Source organism: Euprymna scolopes, chromosome 8, assembly GCF_053919585.1.
Source record: "Euprymna scolopes isolate OS-2025 chromosome 8, ASM5391958v1, whole genome shotgun sequence".
Taxonomy (NCBI): domain Eukaryota; kingdom Metazoa; phylum Mollusca; class Cephalopoda; order Sepiida; family Sepiolidae; genus Euprymna; species Euprymna scolopes.
In genome coordinates, this window is record NC_136489.1 from 132,800,095 (window position 1) to 132,815,681 (window position 15,587).

The 15,587-nt window shown below is 31.1% G+C and overlaps 1 protein-coding gene across 3 annotated transcripts in view; it reads left to right on the forward strand.

Annotated features, from left to right (window-relative positions):
- The window catches only part of LOC145283778 (beta-1,4-galactosyltransferase 7-like), a 171,251-nt gene that overhangs the window by 73,732 nt on the left and 81,932 nt on the right, over positions 1-15,587 (forward strand). For all 3 annotated transcript variants that reach the window (XM_080132836.1, XM_080132834.1, XM_080132835.1), the window contains exons 2-4: positions 2,373-2,753; positions 11,227-11,452; positions 12,644-12,727. In XM_080132836.1, coding sequence (XP_079988962.1) covers positions 2,434-2,753; positions 11,227-11,452; positions 12,644-12,727 — 630 coding nt within the window. In that variant the 5' untranslated portion in view covers positions 2,373-2,433. The remainder of the gene's footprint in view (positions 1-2,372; positions 2,754-11,226; positions 11,453-12,643; positions 12,728-15,587) is intronic.

Consider the following 15,587-nt stretch of genomic DNA (forward strand, 5'->3'; position numbering starts at 1 on the left):
CATCACTATTCTGTCCTGGTCCCAAAAGACTGTGAGCATGATCTTGCCAGCAGAGGGCTGCACCCTTGCCTTCTTTAGAGATGGTGAGTTCAAGTGCTTCCACTGCATTGACTGGGCTTTGGTCTCTGGATCATAGTGATGGACCCAGGTTTCATCCTGTGTAATCAGTCTTTTGAAAAACTTTGACTCCTCTCCTTGGCACATCTCTAAATTCATCCTTGAGCACTCTACGCGTTCTCGCTTCTGGAATGGTGTGAACAACCTGGGAATCCATCTGGCAGACACCTTATGCATACGCAAATGGTCATGAATGATAGTTTCCACAGACCCTGTATTAATCTTGACATCTTGGGCTATTTGGTGGATAGTAATGCACCGATCTTTCAAAATGGCAGCCTCAACTTGACGGAGAAATGCCTTATCAGTGGCAGAAGAGGGACGCCCAGGTCTGGGAGCTGTTTCCACAGACTTCCAGCCATGTTTGAATTCACGATGCCAGCGTTTTACAGGTCATATGATGGGGCATTATCACCATAAGTTTCTTTCATTTCATAAAAAATCTCCTGTGGTGCGCGTTCTTTCAAATACAAAAACCAGATCACTTGACATTCAACAGGCTCCATTTCACACATGACTCAGTTCAAACACCTGTAAAACAGAAACCACAATTAGTTCAGAGCTGTAATTTACCATATAACCCGTAGAGATATAAATCATTGCACATGCAAAATTTTAGCTAGATCAGACAACTAAAAGTGGGCCAGGGGCATTACTTATTGCACGCCCCTCGTAGGAGCAGCCAAATAGCATAACGGTTAGGATCGACTGTTGCCAAGACGGTTGAGTTTCATACCTGGCTTGAGGTAGTTGCTAGTCTAGCTGCCTGTGATAACAGTTTGTCTGTGGATGATATATATATTTTCATATACTCAAACATTTTTATCTTAAATTCTATGCAATTATTCAGAATCTAGAAATTATATTATGTTGGTGCAAAAATAATGTCGTTTTTGTCTTATGAAATGGATAAGCTTTCACTATATTTAGAAGTTCATAACTGTGACTTGTGTTAAGTGTTGAGATGCCAGTAACCCAAGAATATATGGCAGATAATAACACTGTTATGAATAACGTTTTCCTCTGGCAATTTGGAGCTTTCTTTGCATCTGTTTGACAAGTGTTTGGGCTCTCGCTTATATAAATAATGCGAATGGTTGCCTGACTCCCAAAGGTGACTTTCTCTGATTGGTTGTCTATATTGGACTACAAACAATCAAGATTTAGTATTTTGATCTAATCAATATTAAGTATTTCAACAAAATAAACATTGAATAATTTTGGTATAAAGTCATAGTGATCGAAAATTAATGGTTTCAGTTAAAAAAGTGTTCTGCGGTAAATTGTAAAAATCAGTTCTTTGTATATTTTACATATAAAAAATAATGTATTTTACATATAAAAATAATGTATTTTACATATAAAAAATAATGTATTTTACATATAAAAAATAATCTATTTTATATATAAAAAATAATGTATTTTACATACAAAAAATAATCTAGGTCAACACAGAAGAAATTGTGAAAAATGATTTCTTTCATTGGAAATTTTTATTTTTAATACAGATTTATTTATTATAACTGGAATGTTTTCTCTCTTAGGAAATATTTTTTACAATTATTTAGAAAACCATTCTTAACATATGTAATGGGGTTTATTTCACTTGTTAAGAATAGCTTTCTAAATGATTTTATTATTTAGAAAGCAATTCTTAACATCGGAGTGGGAGCTTTGTTAACTATTCTGTACTTTCACCTAACAATTTACTAAATAAAAGAAAATGTTTTTATCCTAAAATAAGAATAGTTAACAAAGCCTCTGGCAAAAACGAAAATAATGTACCTATTTACTATGTCTCCCCACGGGACAGAGTTAGACACCAGGGTCGTTTTTTAACGTGGAGAAAAGGTACAAAAATAAAAATTGTCTCAGTCGTGAAGGATTTCTCCTCCACTGAAAGAGAACAAGAAATAGAAGTGCAGCATCTGAAGAACAGATACTACACTTTGATCTTGTCCTGAAGGACAAACGAAAATAATGTAGTGGGATTGATTTGCACCCTTTACCGGTGACTGCTGATTTCTCAGTCGTTATGTCATGATGGCTTTTTTCTGTTGTTGAACATCATTCATTTGAACTTGCCACACCCAGGTTGTCAGTCTCTAGTGTGTCGTTAACCATTCAGCCATCGCCACCTCCCTGCTGCTTGGTGTTGTTACTATTACTACTGCTAGGTTGCATATATTTATATACTTTTTTTTATTGTTTCATTAATATTTTTGAATTTTGTTTAATTTTATGTCTCTTTCTAGTTTCAGGATTAATGTGAATACTTATTATCACCGGTGACAAGATTCTTGCTGACTGTAGCCAATGAAATGCATGGGCAATGCAAAACGAATCGTCACTCGACGCTGTCTCTTCACATGCATTCTTTGCACTTGTCTTGTTACCATCTATGTTGGTCTCTACCCATTCCAAGATTCCTGCAATTGTCAAAGAACGAACCAGGATAAAGAACCGAATGATGTAGATGACACAGACAAAGATAAACTGCATACTTTGGCATTGATCATACCATTACGAGACAGATTTGAGGAGCTGCTTGAATTTGCTTCGTACATGGACAGATATCTTAATGAGCAACATGTCCAACACAAGGTGTTTGTCATCAATCAGGTTGACGTCTATAGGTAAGCCATCTTTGACTTTTTAGATTTTCAGAAGCTAGATCTGTGTCAAGTTTGTTCAAATTTCTATATGTCAACTTGACTCTTTACTTTCACATGCATGATGCGATGGATGAAGCTGTTAAACAATTCTAAGTGACAATCATTCTAGCGGTTGAATGATCACTCTTCACTACAGGTGATACCAATAATAAAATAAAAATTACTTAGGACTTCTACCTAGTCATGGCTAGCATTATGAGAATAATATATCTCCATGATTAAATAAGGAGTTTCCCTTTTTTTTTTTCATTTTTCTTAAACTTTTTCTTCTAGGGGATGGGACATATTTTAGTGAGTCCAACCAAGAGATCTTTTCAGGATTCTAGCCGTCCCTTTCAGTGCAATCGTTTGTATTTCACTTGCACTTGGTTCACCGGGTATGCTTGCTATGTACTTTTTAAAGTTCTTTTTCATAAGCCCAGTTGCTCCTATGATGACTGGTATAATTGAAACGTCTTTTAATTTCCAATTTCGTTTCATATCATACATAAGTCCTTGATACTTTGTTATCTTTTCCCTCTCAACTCTGTTAAGCCCTGTATCATTGGGTACACTGACCTCTAAGGAGTTCAGTTAGAAATTTCGTATGTATTCTCAAGTTCAGCAAGAAGCACCTCAAGGGAGTTGGGGTTTACATCTGTTGAAATGTGAAAATGAACCTCCAAGATGAGAATAATTGTCTGGTTATTTATATTTTCCAATTTTTTTTATAGGTTTCTGAATTTTTGAAATGAGAATTGATAATTTGTATTATTTGGACTATTGTTCTCTTCTTGAGTGTCATTATCACAACAATTTGGCCGATGTAACCTCTGATCTTCTTCAAGTGTATCTTGTCTATTTTCGTATATGTATATATATGTATATATGTATTATTTATTCGTATATGTATATATATGTATATATGTATTATTTATTCAGCCACTCTGATGAGTCGTAGACGACGAAACACGTGTCAGTGGATAATCACATTTTAAAAATAATATATATACCGCTCCCCATCTGGGGGTACCAAATTGGTTAAAGGGAAAATTATTCCCAGCTCGCATTTAAGTAAAAATGCGCTTTCATAAATAATTGAATTCATTCAAAACATATCGCTAAAACCAAAACAAACAATATATATATGAAATAAAAAAATGCAGTAATGGGGTTGGGAGAATAATTGGTCAGGTATATATCTGGTGAGGGAATAGATTGACATGTGTGTACATGCAGTCACACGAGTGTAGGAATTCTGGTATCAGTCGTGCACACTTATGGGGCGTGAAAGGTTAGGTGTGCATGTAATTTTTTTATATTTTGTTCTTTAAACCGTGTATGTTATCTGATTGATTATCTATTAAGCTCAACTTGAATTGTTTGAATCAGGAAAAAATAAGTTTGCAAAGCCAGTTAAATATGAAATATTTTTCTATCTCTCACTCTCTAAATGCAGCTTAAATAGTATTACTACCTATAATGATGTTCCCTTTTGTTTATAATGAATTGTTTCAATTTTTTTTCTTTTATTTATTACCTTCAACTTTATACACACTCTATAAAATAAGTGAAGAGTGAGGTCAAGCATGATACTGAGAGAGAGGGTGAAAGTGATAGTGAAAGTGACTTGATAGTAAATTACAGCTAATTACGAAAATTGAAATGAACGGTTTAAAAAAAAAATTTTTTTTTGAAAGATAACTCAGTTCTAAAACTGAGGAATAGTTTAGTATGTATTTTGTGCGATTAAAATATATAGAATAAAGCTTTATGGAAACAAATGTTTACTATAATATATACATATATATATATATATATATATATATATATATATATATATATATATATATAATAGCATTTAGTTTTAAAATAAGGTAACAGATTTATATATATATATATATATATATATATATATATATATATAATATATTTTAAATTCGACCGTTTTGGATTTTACCATTTTTGGATTTTTACCCTTCACCGGACTGTCCATTCATGTGAAATCTTTTTATTATTTTTCTTTTGCCTCCTGTTCCCCTTACCTCACCCTTTTTTTTTTTTTAACCAAGTAAGATCTGTGACTTACTTGTAGTTTCATTAAATACTTTTATATGCAAAATCCGATCCTGCATTTTGCCAATTCCTGCCCTCTGATGAGAAGGAGAGTATTTCTTTGAAACTCCGCGGATTAAGGACTATCCACTTATCTTGTGTTTCCTTTTTTAAAATTAAATATGTTTTTAACTCTTTTTCAAGATGTCTTTTAACATGTTTTATTAATCATTTGTTTATATATATATATATATATATATTTTTTTTTTTCGTATTCCTATATATATATATATATATATATATATATATATATATATATATTCGTATTCCTGTCTGTTTGTAATTTGATTAATACATACAAAAGGCCCATTACTTTATTATTTCATTCATTCCTATATATTGTATGATTCTTGGAAAATATACGATTAAGAGATGACCTCATTTGCATATTACATTAAGGAAAATTGATTTTATTAAATAGCGATATATTATTTTTAGTGAGAGGATTGTTTTAAGTGTTCTATTTAAGTTTATTATTTAAATTTGATTTATATTGATAACATATTTATTTTTACCGATATCGATTTTTTTTATAAACCGATTTGAATTCTATCAATAATTTCCCACTCTTTATTTGTGTCTAAACCTAAACGTAGATTCCATGAACAAAGCTTCTTTCTTAGAACTGCACGTCTGTGGAACTCTCTTCTGTTTGCCTGCTTTCCAACTGACTACAATTAGATTGTCTTCAAGTCCAACGTTAACAAGTTCTTGATGAACCGTCTCTCTACGTAATCCAATTTACAAATCTCTAATACTTATGATTACTATGCTATCATCCCATAACTAATGTATACTCATTAACCCTTATCCTCGAGTGGCCTTGATAAGTGGTGATTCTTGTGTAAAAAAAAAAAAAAAAAAAAAAAGTTATTTTCCTTGGGAACCAACTTTTCAGCGAACAATCAAACTAAAAATAATTCACACAAACTTTCAAGCATTATTTTTGGAATCAGTTGAAATAAAATAATTTCCAACGTGATTTCGCGATTAACGTTGTGATCCAGTGGATTTTTATCTTAAAATAAACAAACGATCCAATTCAACTATGATTATTTATTTAAAACAAAAATAACTTTTATTTACATTTTTTTGCCAGTTTTTTTTTCTTCAAATTTTTTGACATCGTAACTGCTAATTTTTTTTTCTTTTAATAACACAATAAGTCATAACTCATCATTTTTATAACATAAAAACGTGTATTTCGGTTAACACAAATTCTACTTACGTATTTTTTAAACTGAATTATTTGCAGTTTTTGTTGGAATAGATTATAAGAATGCGGCAGCATTAAAGAAATTCGCTTAAACTGGTATATAGTCATAAAAAGGTGCTCAATATCCTAAGAATAGTTTCTCTTCATATCCCTTCTGCCGAAATATCTGGTGGAGAGTTTGTCACATACTTCTTTTCGGGGGCAATTACATTTCTGTGTTTTCATCCATTCTTTTATTTTTAGAATTTTTTTTGGGTGGGTAACGATGGAGTTGATATATAATAATGAAAAACTTTTCACTATCCGTAGTATAGCAGCTGTGTCCAAACCAAACGTCGACCCTGGCAACGCTGGGTATCCATGCTAGTATATATATAAAGAATTTGTATAATTAAAAAGATAAAAAAAAAAATCCAAGGAGAAAAATAAGCTAGCTTCAGATATTTTAATAACGTTCATTGCCAATGTATATTAATATCAGTTTGTATTTTTCAGCAGTTTACACTATAATGATGGTAGATATATACTTACCTAACAAATAAATGTATTAATTTTTATCGCCCCTTTCCAGATTTGAACCTGTAACATAGATAGTAAAATGAGCAGCTAAACACATTCACTACCACAGGATACTGATTAGATTGTATTAGAAGAAAACATCTGTTTATTAATCCCATTATCATTACCTATCTATATTATCGATTATATTCAGCTAGTTTGGATGTTATTTAAGTAATCGCATCTATAGAATATTCTGCTTGTTCCATAGTTAGTCTATGTTACACGTTGAGAAAGGCCAAATACAATTTTTGAAAGTCAAACTGGTCCATAAAGTCCAAATTTGCGAAATTTGGTTTTAAAAAGCCTATCTGACAACCTTGGACAAGAATATGGGAGTGACTTCCCTTTGATAGAGTCTCGTTTGTGAATATCATTATGATAATATACGATCATTGTTCTAATGGTGTGAGAAAGGAACTCATAGTAATTTCAATGCGCAGTGGTTCTTAATTGAAGGAAGAAGTCATCGAAATTTTACGTAAAAAAGGGAACATTTGAAAGAAACATGGCAAAAAAAAAACTAAGAACATTGTTTGGCAACAGGTGCTAGACTGTAAGATTAAATTAAAGATTCTTTAACAATCTTGCATTGAACTATGTAGCATAATATAACTTTCTAAGTCTTTATTGGTACTTATAAATTTATCTCATTTGGGTCAGTTCTATTTTTAAAATACAATGGACACTATTTTCATATGAATGGTAATAAACTCATATTTGCTACGGATTATTATTATTTTTTATCCCCAAAAAACTAATTTTTTGTGCTATCCAGAAAAATATCAACTTTATAAACACATATTTGTTAATTAAATATATTTCTCATCCACGGAATTTCCACGGGTCCTGCTAGTTTTCTAAAATTATGCTGAGGAAGTAGGTATATACTTACTTCCTTAAACCCAGGTGGCATATAAAATATCATTTTTAGTATGGCGATCTAGGGCCTTGTGAAAAAAAAAAAAAAAGTATGACCTTATAATAGAATAGAACAGATACTACACTACTGTCTCTGAATTGAGTATTAAAAGATAGTAAATTAATATGAAATAGTAAACTTAATTGAATATTAAAAGATAGTACAATAGTAAAATTTATAAAAGTAATAGTATGGTTTCGAATTCAGATACAAATCTTCATTAATAATAAACCTTTAAACTTCGTTTAGTTTTATTTTACAAAAAAAAAGTAAATATACTTTTTCTTTTTATAGAAATAAACACTAAAAGAAGAAAAAATATCGTTCTAATTATTCCTTTTAATTTTTTTGTTTTATTATTTTCCTGAAGAAAAGTTATTTTTTGAATTAATTTTTCCGTTCATCTTACACACACACACACACACACACACACACACACACACACACACACACACAAATACAGTATAACCCGGATATAAGCGAGGCCACCGGTAGCCTCGATATAAGAAACCCGAATATATGAAAAACGAATATAAGAGAGATTTTCTCTGGTCCCAAATTTGAGCATATGTTAATGTACAGCCTAACCTAGATATAAGAACTTCGGATATAAGAGAGCTTACACTATATTTTGAGAAAAAAGTAAATAAAATGGAATTATTTCCCCCACATTTGCTTCTTAATGTGCAACTGCGCCACAATTTTGATGATTAATTGAATATATGTTAGATTTTATTGACCGAATTAATTGTTCATAAACAATTCAATTTTGTTTGTTGTCAGAAACGGCTTTCACCCCCCCCCTCACACGTATTATTCTAAATAATCTATTTCAATTGCCACGTCACACGTTTTTTTTTTTTTTTTTTATATAAGGGACAGTACTTCGTAACAAAGAGTTATTGCCCTTGAATGTAAATGTCTTATGCAGTCAGTGGAGGAAAAATCCTTCATGACTGAGACAATTTTAATTTTTATTTCTATCCAGAGTGCCCCTTTTTGGGGAGCTGTAATTTTCACACATTAAAAACCGACCTTGTGTCTAACTCCGCCCTCGTGGGGAGGCAAGTAAATAGGAACAATACTTTGTCACATTTTTTTTTTCAATTTAATGCTAAAACTGTGACAGTTTAGCTTGCTTGTTTACACAAGAGAGGAAGAGGGAATAAAACGAAAAGAGGTTGAAAGAGCAGAATCGATGGAGTGGTGGTGGTGGTGGTAGTAGTAGTAGTAGTAGTATAAGCAGCATAAAGAGAATAAATGATATAATTAAATAAGAAAAATTTGAAATTTCCAAACCATAAAATGATATTAAGTTAAGGACTGGTAGAAGAAATACATACCATTCATTGCTGAGAAACGGCTGGTGGGCCATCTAGTTTATTGTAAAAAGTAATAATTTCTATCGTTAGTTGAAAAAAATTAATTGCATTTTTTAATTTCATAAAATTATTTTCTTTGACATACTTTTGTGTAAGGACAAAACTTTCAGAAACAACGAAAAAGAATATTACTCCATTCCTCTAAAATCTATGAGATTATTTTAGATATCAATGAGATAAATTATCTGTGTATTCGTAGAAAAGAAAATAAGCAAACTTATTTCATTTATAATTTCACAAATCTATCTCTCTCTCTCTATCTATCTATCTATCTATCTATCTATATATATATATATATATATATATATATATATATATATATATATATATATATATATATATATATATATATATATATATATATAAAGCTGAACGGCTGTGTGTGTGTGTGTCTGGTCATGAATAGGCGCCTATATGGTTGACTATTATAGAAAACTGATCACATATAATGATAGATGTATCGAGACACAGGAATGGGTATGTTTGATCTGGCAGAATGGTGGCTCATTAAAATTGTGGGGTCTGCGTTCGCGCATGGTCCACAAAGTATGGAAATAAAAAATTTTAAAATGGAAAAAAAAACAAAAAAACGTTTACAAGGGTTTTTGATATAGAGGTACATAATAATACTTTGATAAGTATGTTTTAACTTAAATAGGGATGGTATAATAAAATTGTGGTGTCTGCGTTCGCGCCTGGCCGTCATAGAATTGAAATAGGCACAAACTTTAATAAAGACTTTTCATATCTATCTGCGTAAGTATACTTTGATAATATGTTTCAGTTTGAAGAAATATGGTATGATAAAATTATGGGGTATTCGTTCGCGCCTGATCTCTAATAGAATGGAAATATGTCACAAAGTTTTACTAGGTTTTTTTTAATATAGATCCACAAAATATTGTGATATCCTTTATTTTTGCATTTTAAACTTTAAATGAAGCCATTATTTACAGATAATTTAATGAAATCAACAGGAGATTCTCTACACTAGAATGTACACTACAACGTATTGGGAACTAAGCCACTGTGGAGAGGCATGTGAAGCTTCCTTCCAGTATGTTGCGGTGAATTCTCAAGTAGAGTACGAAATCAATCGATTTGATAAAAAATGGGGGCGATTTCACTGATTTTGATAACAATAAAAGTATGGGAGAGTGAAACATTTCTTGATCCTTATTCAATTCCAGACAAGAACTAACATAGCAGTTTTTTTCTGAAATTTGAGGGATGCAGTTATTATTTACATTGGTTTTCTTAGGACTGTTGTAGCAATTGACATTAATATTTATACAACATTTTGCCTTTCTTCAAGTGCATCATTCATTTATGTATAATCATATTTTTTCCCTCTATTCAAATATTGTGAATATTCATCATTTCTGTATTATGTTTCTTATATACTTAAATATGACGGATTAAACATTTATTGTTAAATTTAAAAAATAGAAGGAAATCCGAAATCGTTTATTAATTTAAAGTTTAAAATGTAAAAATAAAGGATCATGGTCCAATTGTGTTCTAAAAAGAAACATTTATTTCGAATGTGCCTCTGTCTTAAAAAAAGAATGTACAGTTGATTTTAAAGGCTGCGCCTTTCTGCTTGTGTAGATTTTTTTTATTGTCATAAGGGATTAATTAATTACATTCAGTGTAAAAAAATCTGAATTCGATGGAACATTCATGTTGTACTCTGAACAAGTGTGGATGTCATCCTATATACGAGTGTTTCATAATCTAAAAATAAACGCCCAATACAACCGTTCATCAGATTGATGTATATGCTTTTTAGCTTGGAATAAAATCTAGTATCTGTTCTGATACTAGAATTCATCTTTTCTGTTCTAGTTCAGTTAAGACATTCTTCTAAACTTGGGAAACTTTCATTTTTGCCCAATCCAGAATGTCCCCTTTTAGGGCGCTAATTTTTTCTTACATTAAAAGCTGATTGCGTGTCATACACTGCCCTCGTGATGAGGCAAGTAAATAGGTACTATGTACACAAATCATACATTATATTTACATATGCTAGAAAAAAAATTATTACATAAATGAGCATTATACTTGAAAAATACCAGAGGACACATTGATCAAAGCATAGTATAAATATCCATCCTCTCGCAAATAAAATAAAAACAAAATATTAATAATTGAATGAATGAATTGGATCCTTTTAATTTTCCCTTCTCTTTTTAAAAGGAAATTATTACCTCCTTTTTTTTTTTTTTTTTTTTCACTTGTTTTCTTTATTTTCAATTGCAGATTCAATCGTGCAGCTCTGATAAATGTTGGTTATTTGGAGTCAAAAGGTGAATGTGATTACCTTGCGATGCATGATGTGGACTTGTTGCCTCTAAATCCTGATCTCAACTATGGCTATCCAGCAAACGGACCATTTCATATAGCTGCACCAAATCTACATCCGCGCTATCATTATCCCAAATTTGTTGGAGGGATTCTTTTATTGACATATGAGGACTTTGAAAAGGTATGCAATTTATTTTTTGAAAACAACAAAAACAATTCTCGTTTATTTTGTATTGTTTGTATTACTATCTCATCTTGTTACTTCCACAACGTTTTGCTCAATGTGATGCCCAAACTTCTCCAGGTGTATCTTTTTAACCATTGAGAATAGTTATGTAAGCTTCTTTCTTAGAACTGCACGCCTGTGGAACTCTGTTCCGTCTGCCTGCTTCCCACCGGACTACAACTTGGAAGTCCAACGTTAACAAATTCCTAATGAACCGCCCCCCTAAGTAAACACTTCATCAAATCTCCACACTAACGTAATGTACTTGCAATAACCCTTATCCCTGAGTGGCTTCCGGGCCTTGATAAGTGGTGATCACTGTGTAAAAAAAACAAAAAACAAAAACAAAAAAAAACTATGGAATCTATATAGAATTTGGAACTGAATCCATTATTTAGTCCATAAGAGTAGATTGTTTTCATTCTATCAGCCATGACCAGGTGGAAGTGTTAAATAAATAGCTGTAATGAGCTGATTTATAAGAATAAACTTTAGACATTATCTCTTTAAAATCTATTCACCTTTATGAACATTTTAAACTATATTATAATTGCCAAAATTATAAAAAAATGTGATTATAATTTTTTAATATGTATAGTTTCCCTATAGTTTATTATAGGGCCAACTACCATTCATTGTGATTTGTATCAACCAGACATTGGCAAAAATTTGAGATAGTTTTCCTGTAATATTTTAGTTTTCAAAAACAAAAACCCAGTTTTATAGAAATTTAAACTCATCAGGATATTTTTATTGTTTAGTGGAATTCTGCCATTACACAGGAACATGAAAACTGAAAAAGAAGAAAAAAAAAGATTGATTTTAATTGCAATGAAATGATTATCGCTTAATGTTAAATTTTAAAAATAGTTATTTAGATTATGGTGTAATAACTGTTTCCTTTAATTATTAAGTGTCATTCATTAATACTGTTTGCAAAGATATGACTCCAACATTTCCCACTAATTATCGGTAAGATATCAACTTATGTGCAATGAATTATATGCAATACGTAAAGATTTCATAATTAAATAAACCAAAACAGTCGATATGTCCTGCTATTCCTCTATATGAATAATACATCAGTTGAGTTATTGTTTTAAACTTGTGTTACACCAGAATTTATTGACTTTCATCATTTTCCAGACTCGTGGATTATCAAATAAATATTGGGGCTGGGGACAAGAAGATGATGAATTTTACGTGCGAATGAATACAGCCGGACTAAAAGTAAGTAAATTTTATTTTGTCATTCTGTTATATATTCCATCTGGATCTTTTCTATATATCTGAAAATATTAGCGTTTATTTCTCGTTGTTTTTAATTTTATTTCAGTAAATTCTCAGAAATGAAGAGTCCCCTTTCTGGGTCTAATATTTGATTTCTGTATGAGATGCATAATGTTTTCAACTAACAGTATTCTTTATCGCTCAAACGTTGAGTTAGTAAACAAATGAAGAACATAAATTTTTCCTCTCCTCAATTGATCTGTTAACTGTGTTATAGTGCATCTTTCTTGTGATCTTACTGTATTCTAGGACAAGAATTCATCTAGTCTGGTGGAGTATCCAGCTAAATGATATTACTTGAGATAACGTCACTCAAAGAAAGTGTGCCATTACTCATGAGTCAGTGTCTAGCAGTGACAAAGGGATCTTATTTGGGCATTGAATATTATGCTATTTTGAATATTTGGTCAGAAGAAGGTATTCTTATCTTGGATTGCCCTGACAAACCCTTGTACAAAGAAACTGAAGATGCTCAAGGATGACACTCCTAAACTAATTAACTGATCATTATGGATTTTGGAATACAGCTGTTAGATATAAGAGATTCTGAGGAGTTAAAAAGAAGATGGAAAGCTATTTGTGCAGATTTAGATAACGCACATTTCTGTGAAATTTTAACAGTGGATATTAGACAACATCAATACATATTCCTCAAATTTCAGTTATTTTTTGCGTATTTCAAAGAGTTTAAGGAGCATAATATGAGTACAACCTCTCATTTAGAAATTAAAATATTTCAGATTTGCATTAAATTTATTTCATAGTCATTATACACCGATGAAACAAGACTCCTTTAATTTTAATTTCTTAAGATCCCTTAAGCTTTAAATTTATGAATTTTATAGAACTGAAATCTTGTGATTATCATAAAAATTTGAATAAAGATTCTAGACAGATTTAGTAGCATTATTTTAAGTTTAATTTTTGTAAAGGGACATGAAAGTGGGACAAAATTTTGTTTGGGGGAATTAATTTTACTTATCATGGACAGATATTCTTTTAGTGTATATATATATATATATATATATATATATATAAAATAAGAATTACAGTTAAGTTTACCAAAATGATCCAAGATGGCAAAACTAAAGTAAATTATAAATATTAAAGAATTAATATTTATAAAGTAATCTCAACCAGATGTAAAAGCTTGATAAAACCAAATAGGAGACAGAGCTTATAATAAGAACAAGTAGTTAATAAAATATGTTAAAAATCACTTTGAAAAAGAGTTAAAAACATATTTAATTTTAAGAAGGAAACACTAAATGGATAGTCATTAATCCGCAGTTTCGAAGAAATACTTTCCTTTCTCATCAGAGGGTAGGATTCAGTAAAATGCGGGATCGAATTTTGCTTGCAAAAGTATTAAATGAAACTACAAGTAAGTCATGGATCTTACTTGATAACAAAAAGTGAAGCAGAGGGAATAGGGTGAATAAAAAAGTGATTTCACGTGAATGGATAGTCTGGTGAAGGGTAAAATTTCCAATGAGGGTAAAATCCAAAAATGCACAATCCAAGAAAGTTAGTTAAATTTCCATTCGCACAAGTAAAATCCAAGAGAACATCGTAATTGGAAGATGATCCAAAGTAATCCAAAAGGCAGAAATCTGGAGTAAATTACAAATAGGTACAAGGAAATGGGAAAGAATTCCAATATATTATTAAAAGAAAGATATATATGTGTGTGTGTGTGTGTTTGAACTCCCATAAACAATTAAAAGGATTTTTCCAAACACTTTACTGCGATTATACGGTATATCCAATCATAAAAAATAATGACGATCTACTGTGAAACTTCAATTATTTTTATTGTTATTAAGCCATGGTCAGTACTAAAATGGGTGATCATTTGGGAATTCCAAGTGCTGTATGTGCTCTCTGCTTATCTCTTCATTGCTTCCAGTTGTCAAGCATTTCTCCTTACCACTAGACTCAAGTAGTGCTGATTTAGGAGAGGTGTGGTTGAAAATTGCGCAATTCTTGCTTCACAATTATACACATAGCTACCCTTACAGGTGGTATCCATGAGACTGAATGGAGGCATCGATCTGAAAGAATATTGAGTTCAGTGTGCAATGTCTGCTGTCTTTGTTTGGATTTTGTGAAGTTGGTTATACTTGTATAAAGAAATCAAAATAAAACTTTTTTGAGATAATTTAGTCATTGAACTAGCAACACCCCATTTTGCGGTGTTGTCTCAAAACACATTGTGCTTCTGCATAGATGGTTGAGCTGAACTTAATTATGATTGGGTAGTTTGCAGCAGGTTAGGAAACATTAATACTTTCCTGTAGTCCATTCTGAGTATTGGCCTCGAGCTACACAAAAACAACCTATCTATCTACTTGGCTTCATATGTTCTCTAACACTGTTGCAAACAATTTATCCTCATATTTTCTATTCTCAAACTCTTTTTTTTTCCACGTGGTTTAAGTTTTGTTTCAATGAGTTCTTTGCTGTATCTTTAAATTGTCAGTATTTGCTACACTTGAATTGCCCACCCAACAGATAAAATTTGAAGAAAACTCAAAAAGTAATTAAAAATTCAATATCCCCAACCCAAAATCATGAAACCTCAAAAAAGTCGAGCATTAATGCCGTTGCAAAATCCAATCCAGTTTTATGGTATAAAAGATTTTCATAGTTTTTTGTATGGATTAATATCAAATGTATGTGCGATTTTTATATACATCGCTGCCACGATATTTGAAACAGAGTTATCTCCCTTGTAATACTTTTTGCGTTACTGATGAAATTTCCAACAACACTTCTGTAAAATGTAGGCTATCATTAT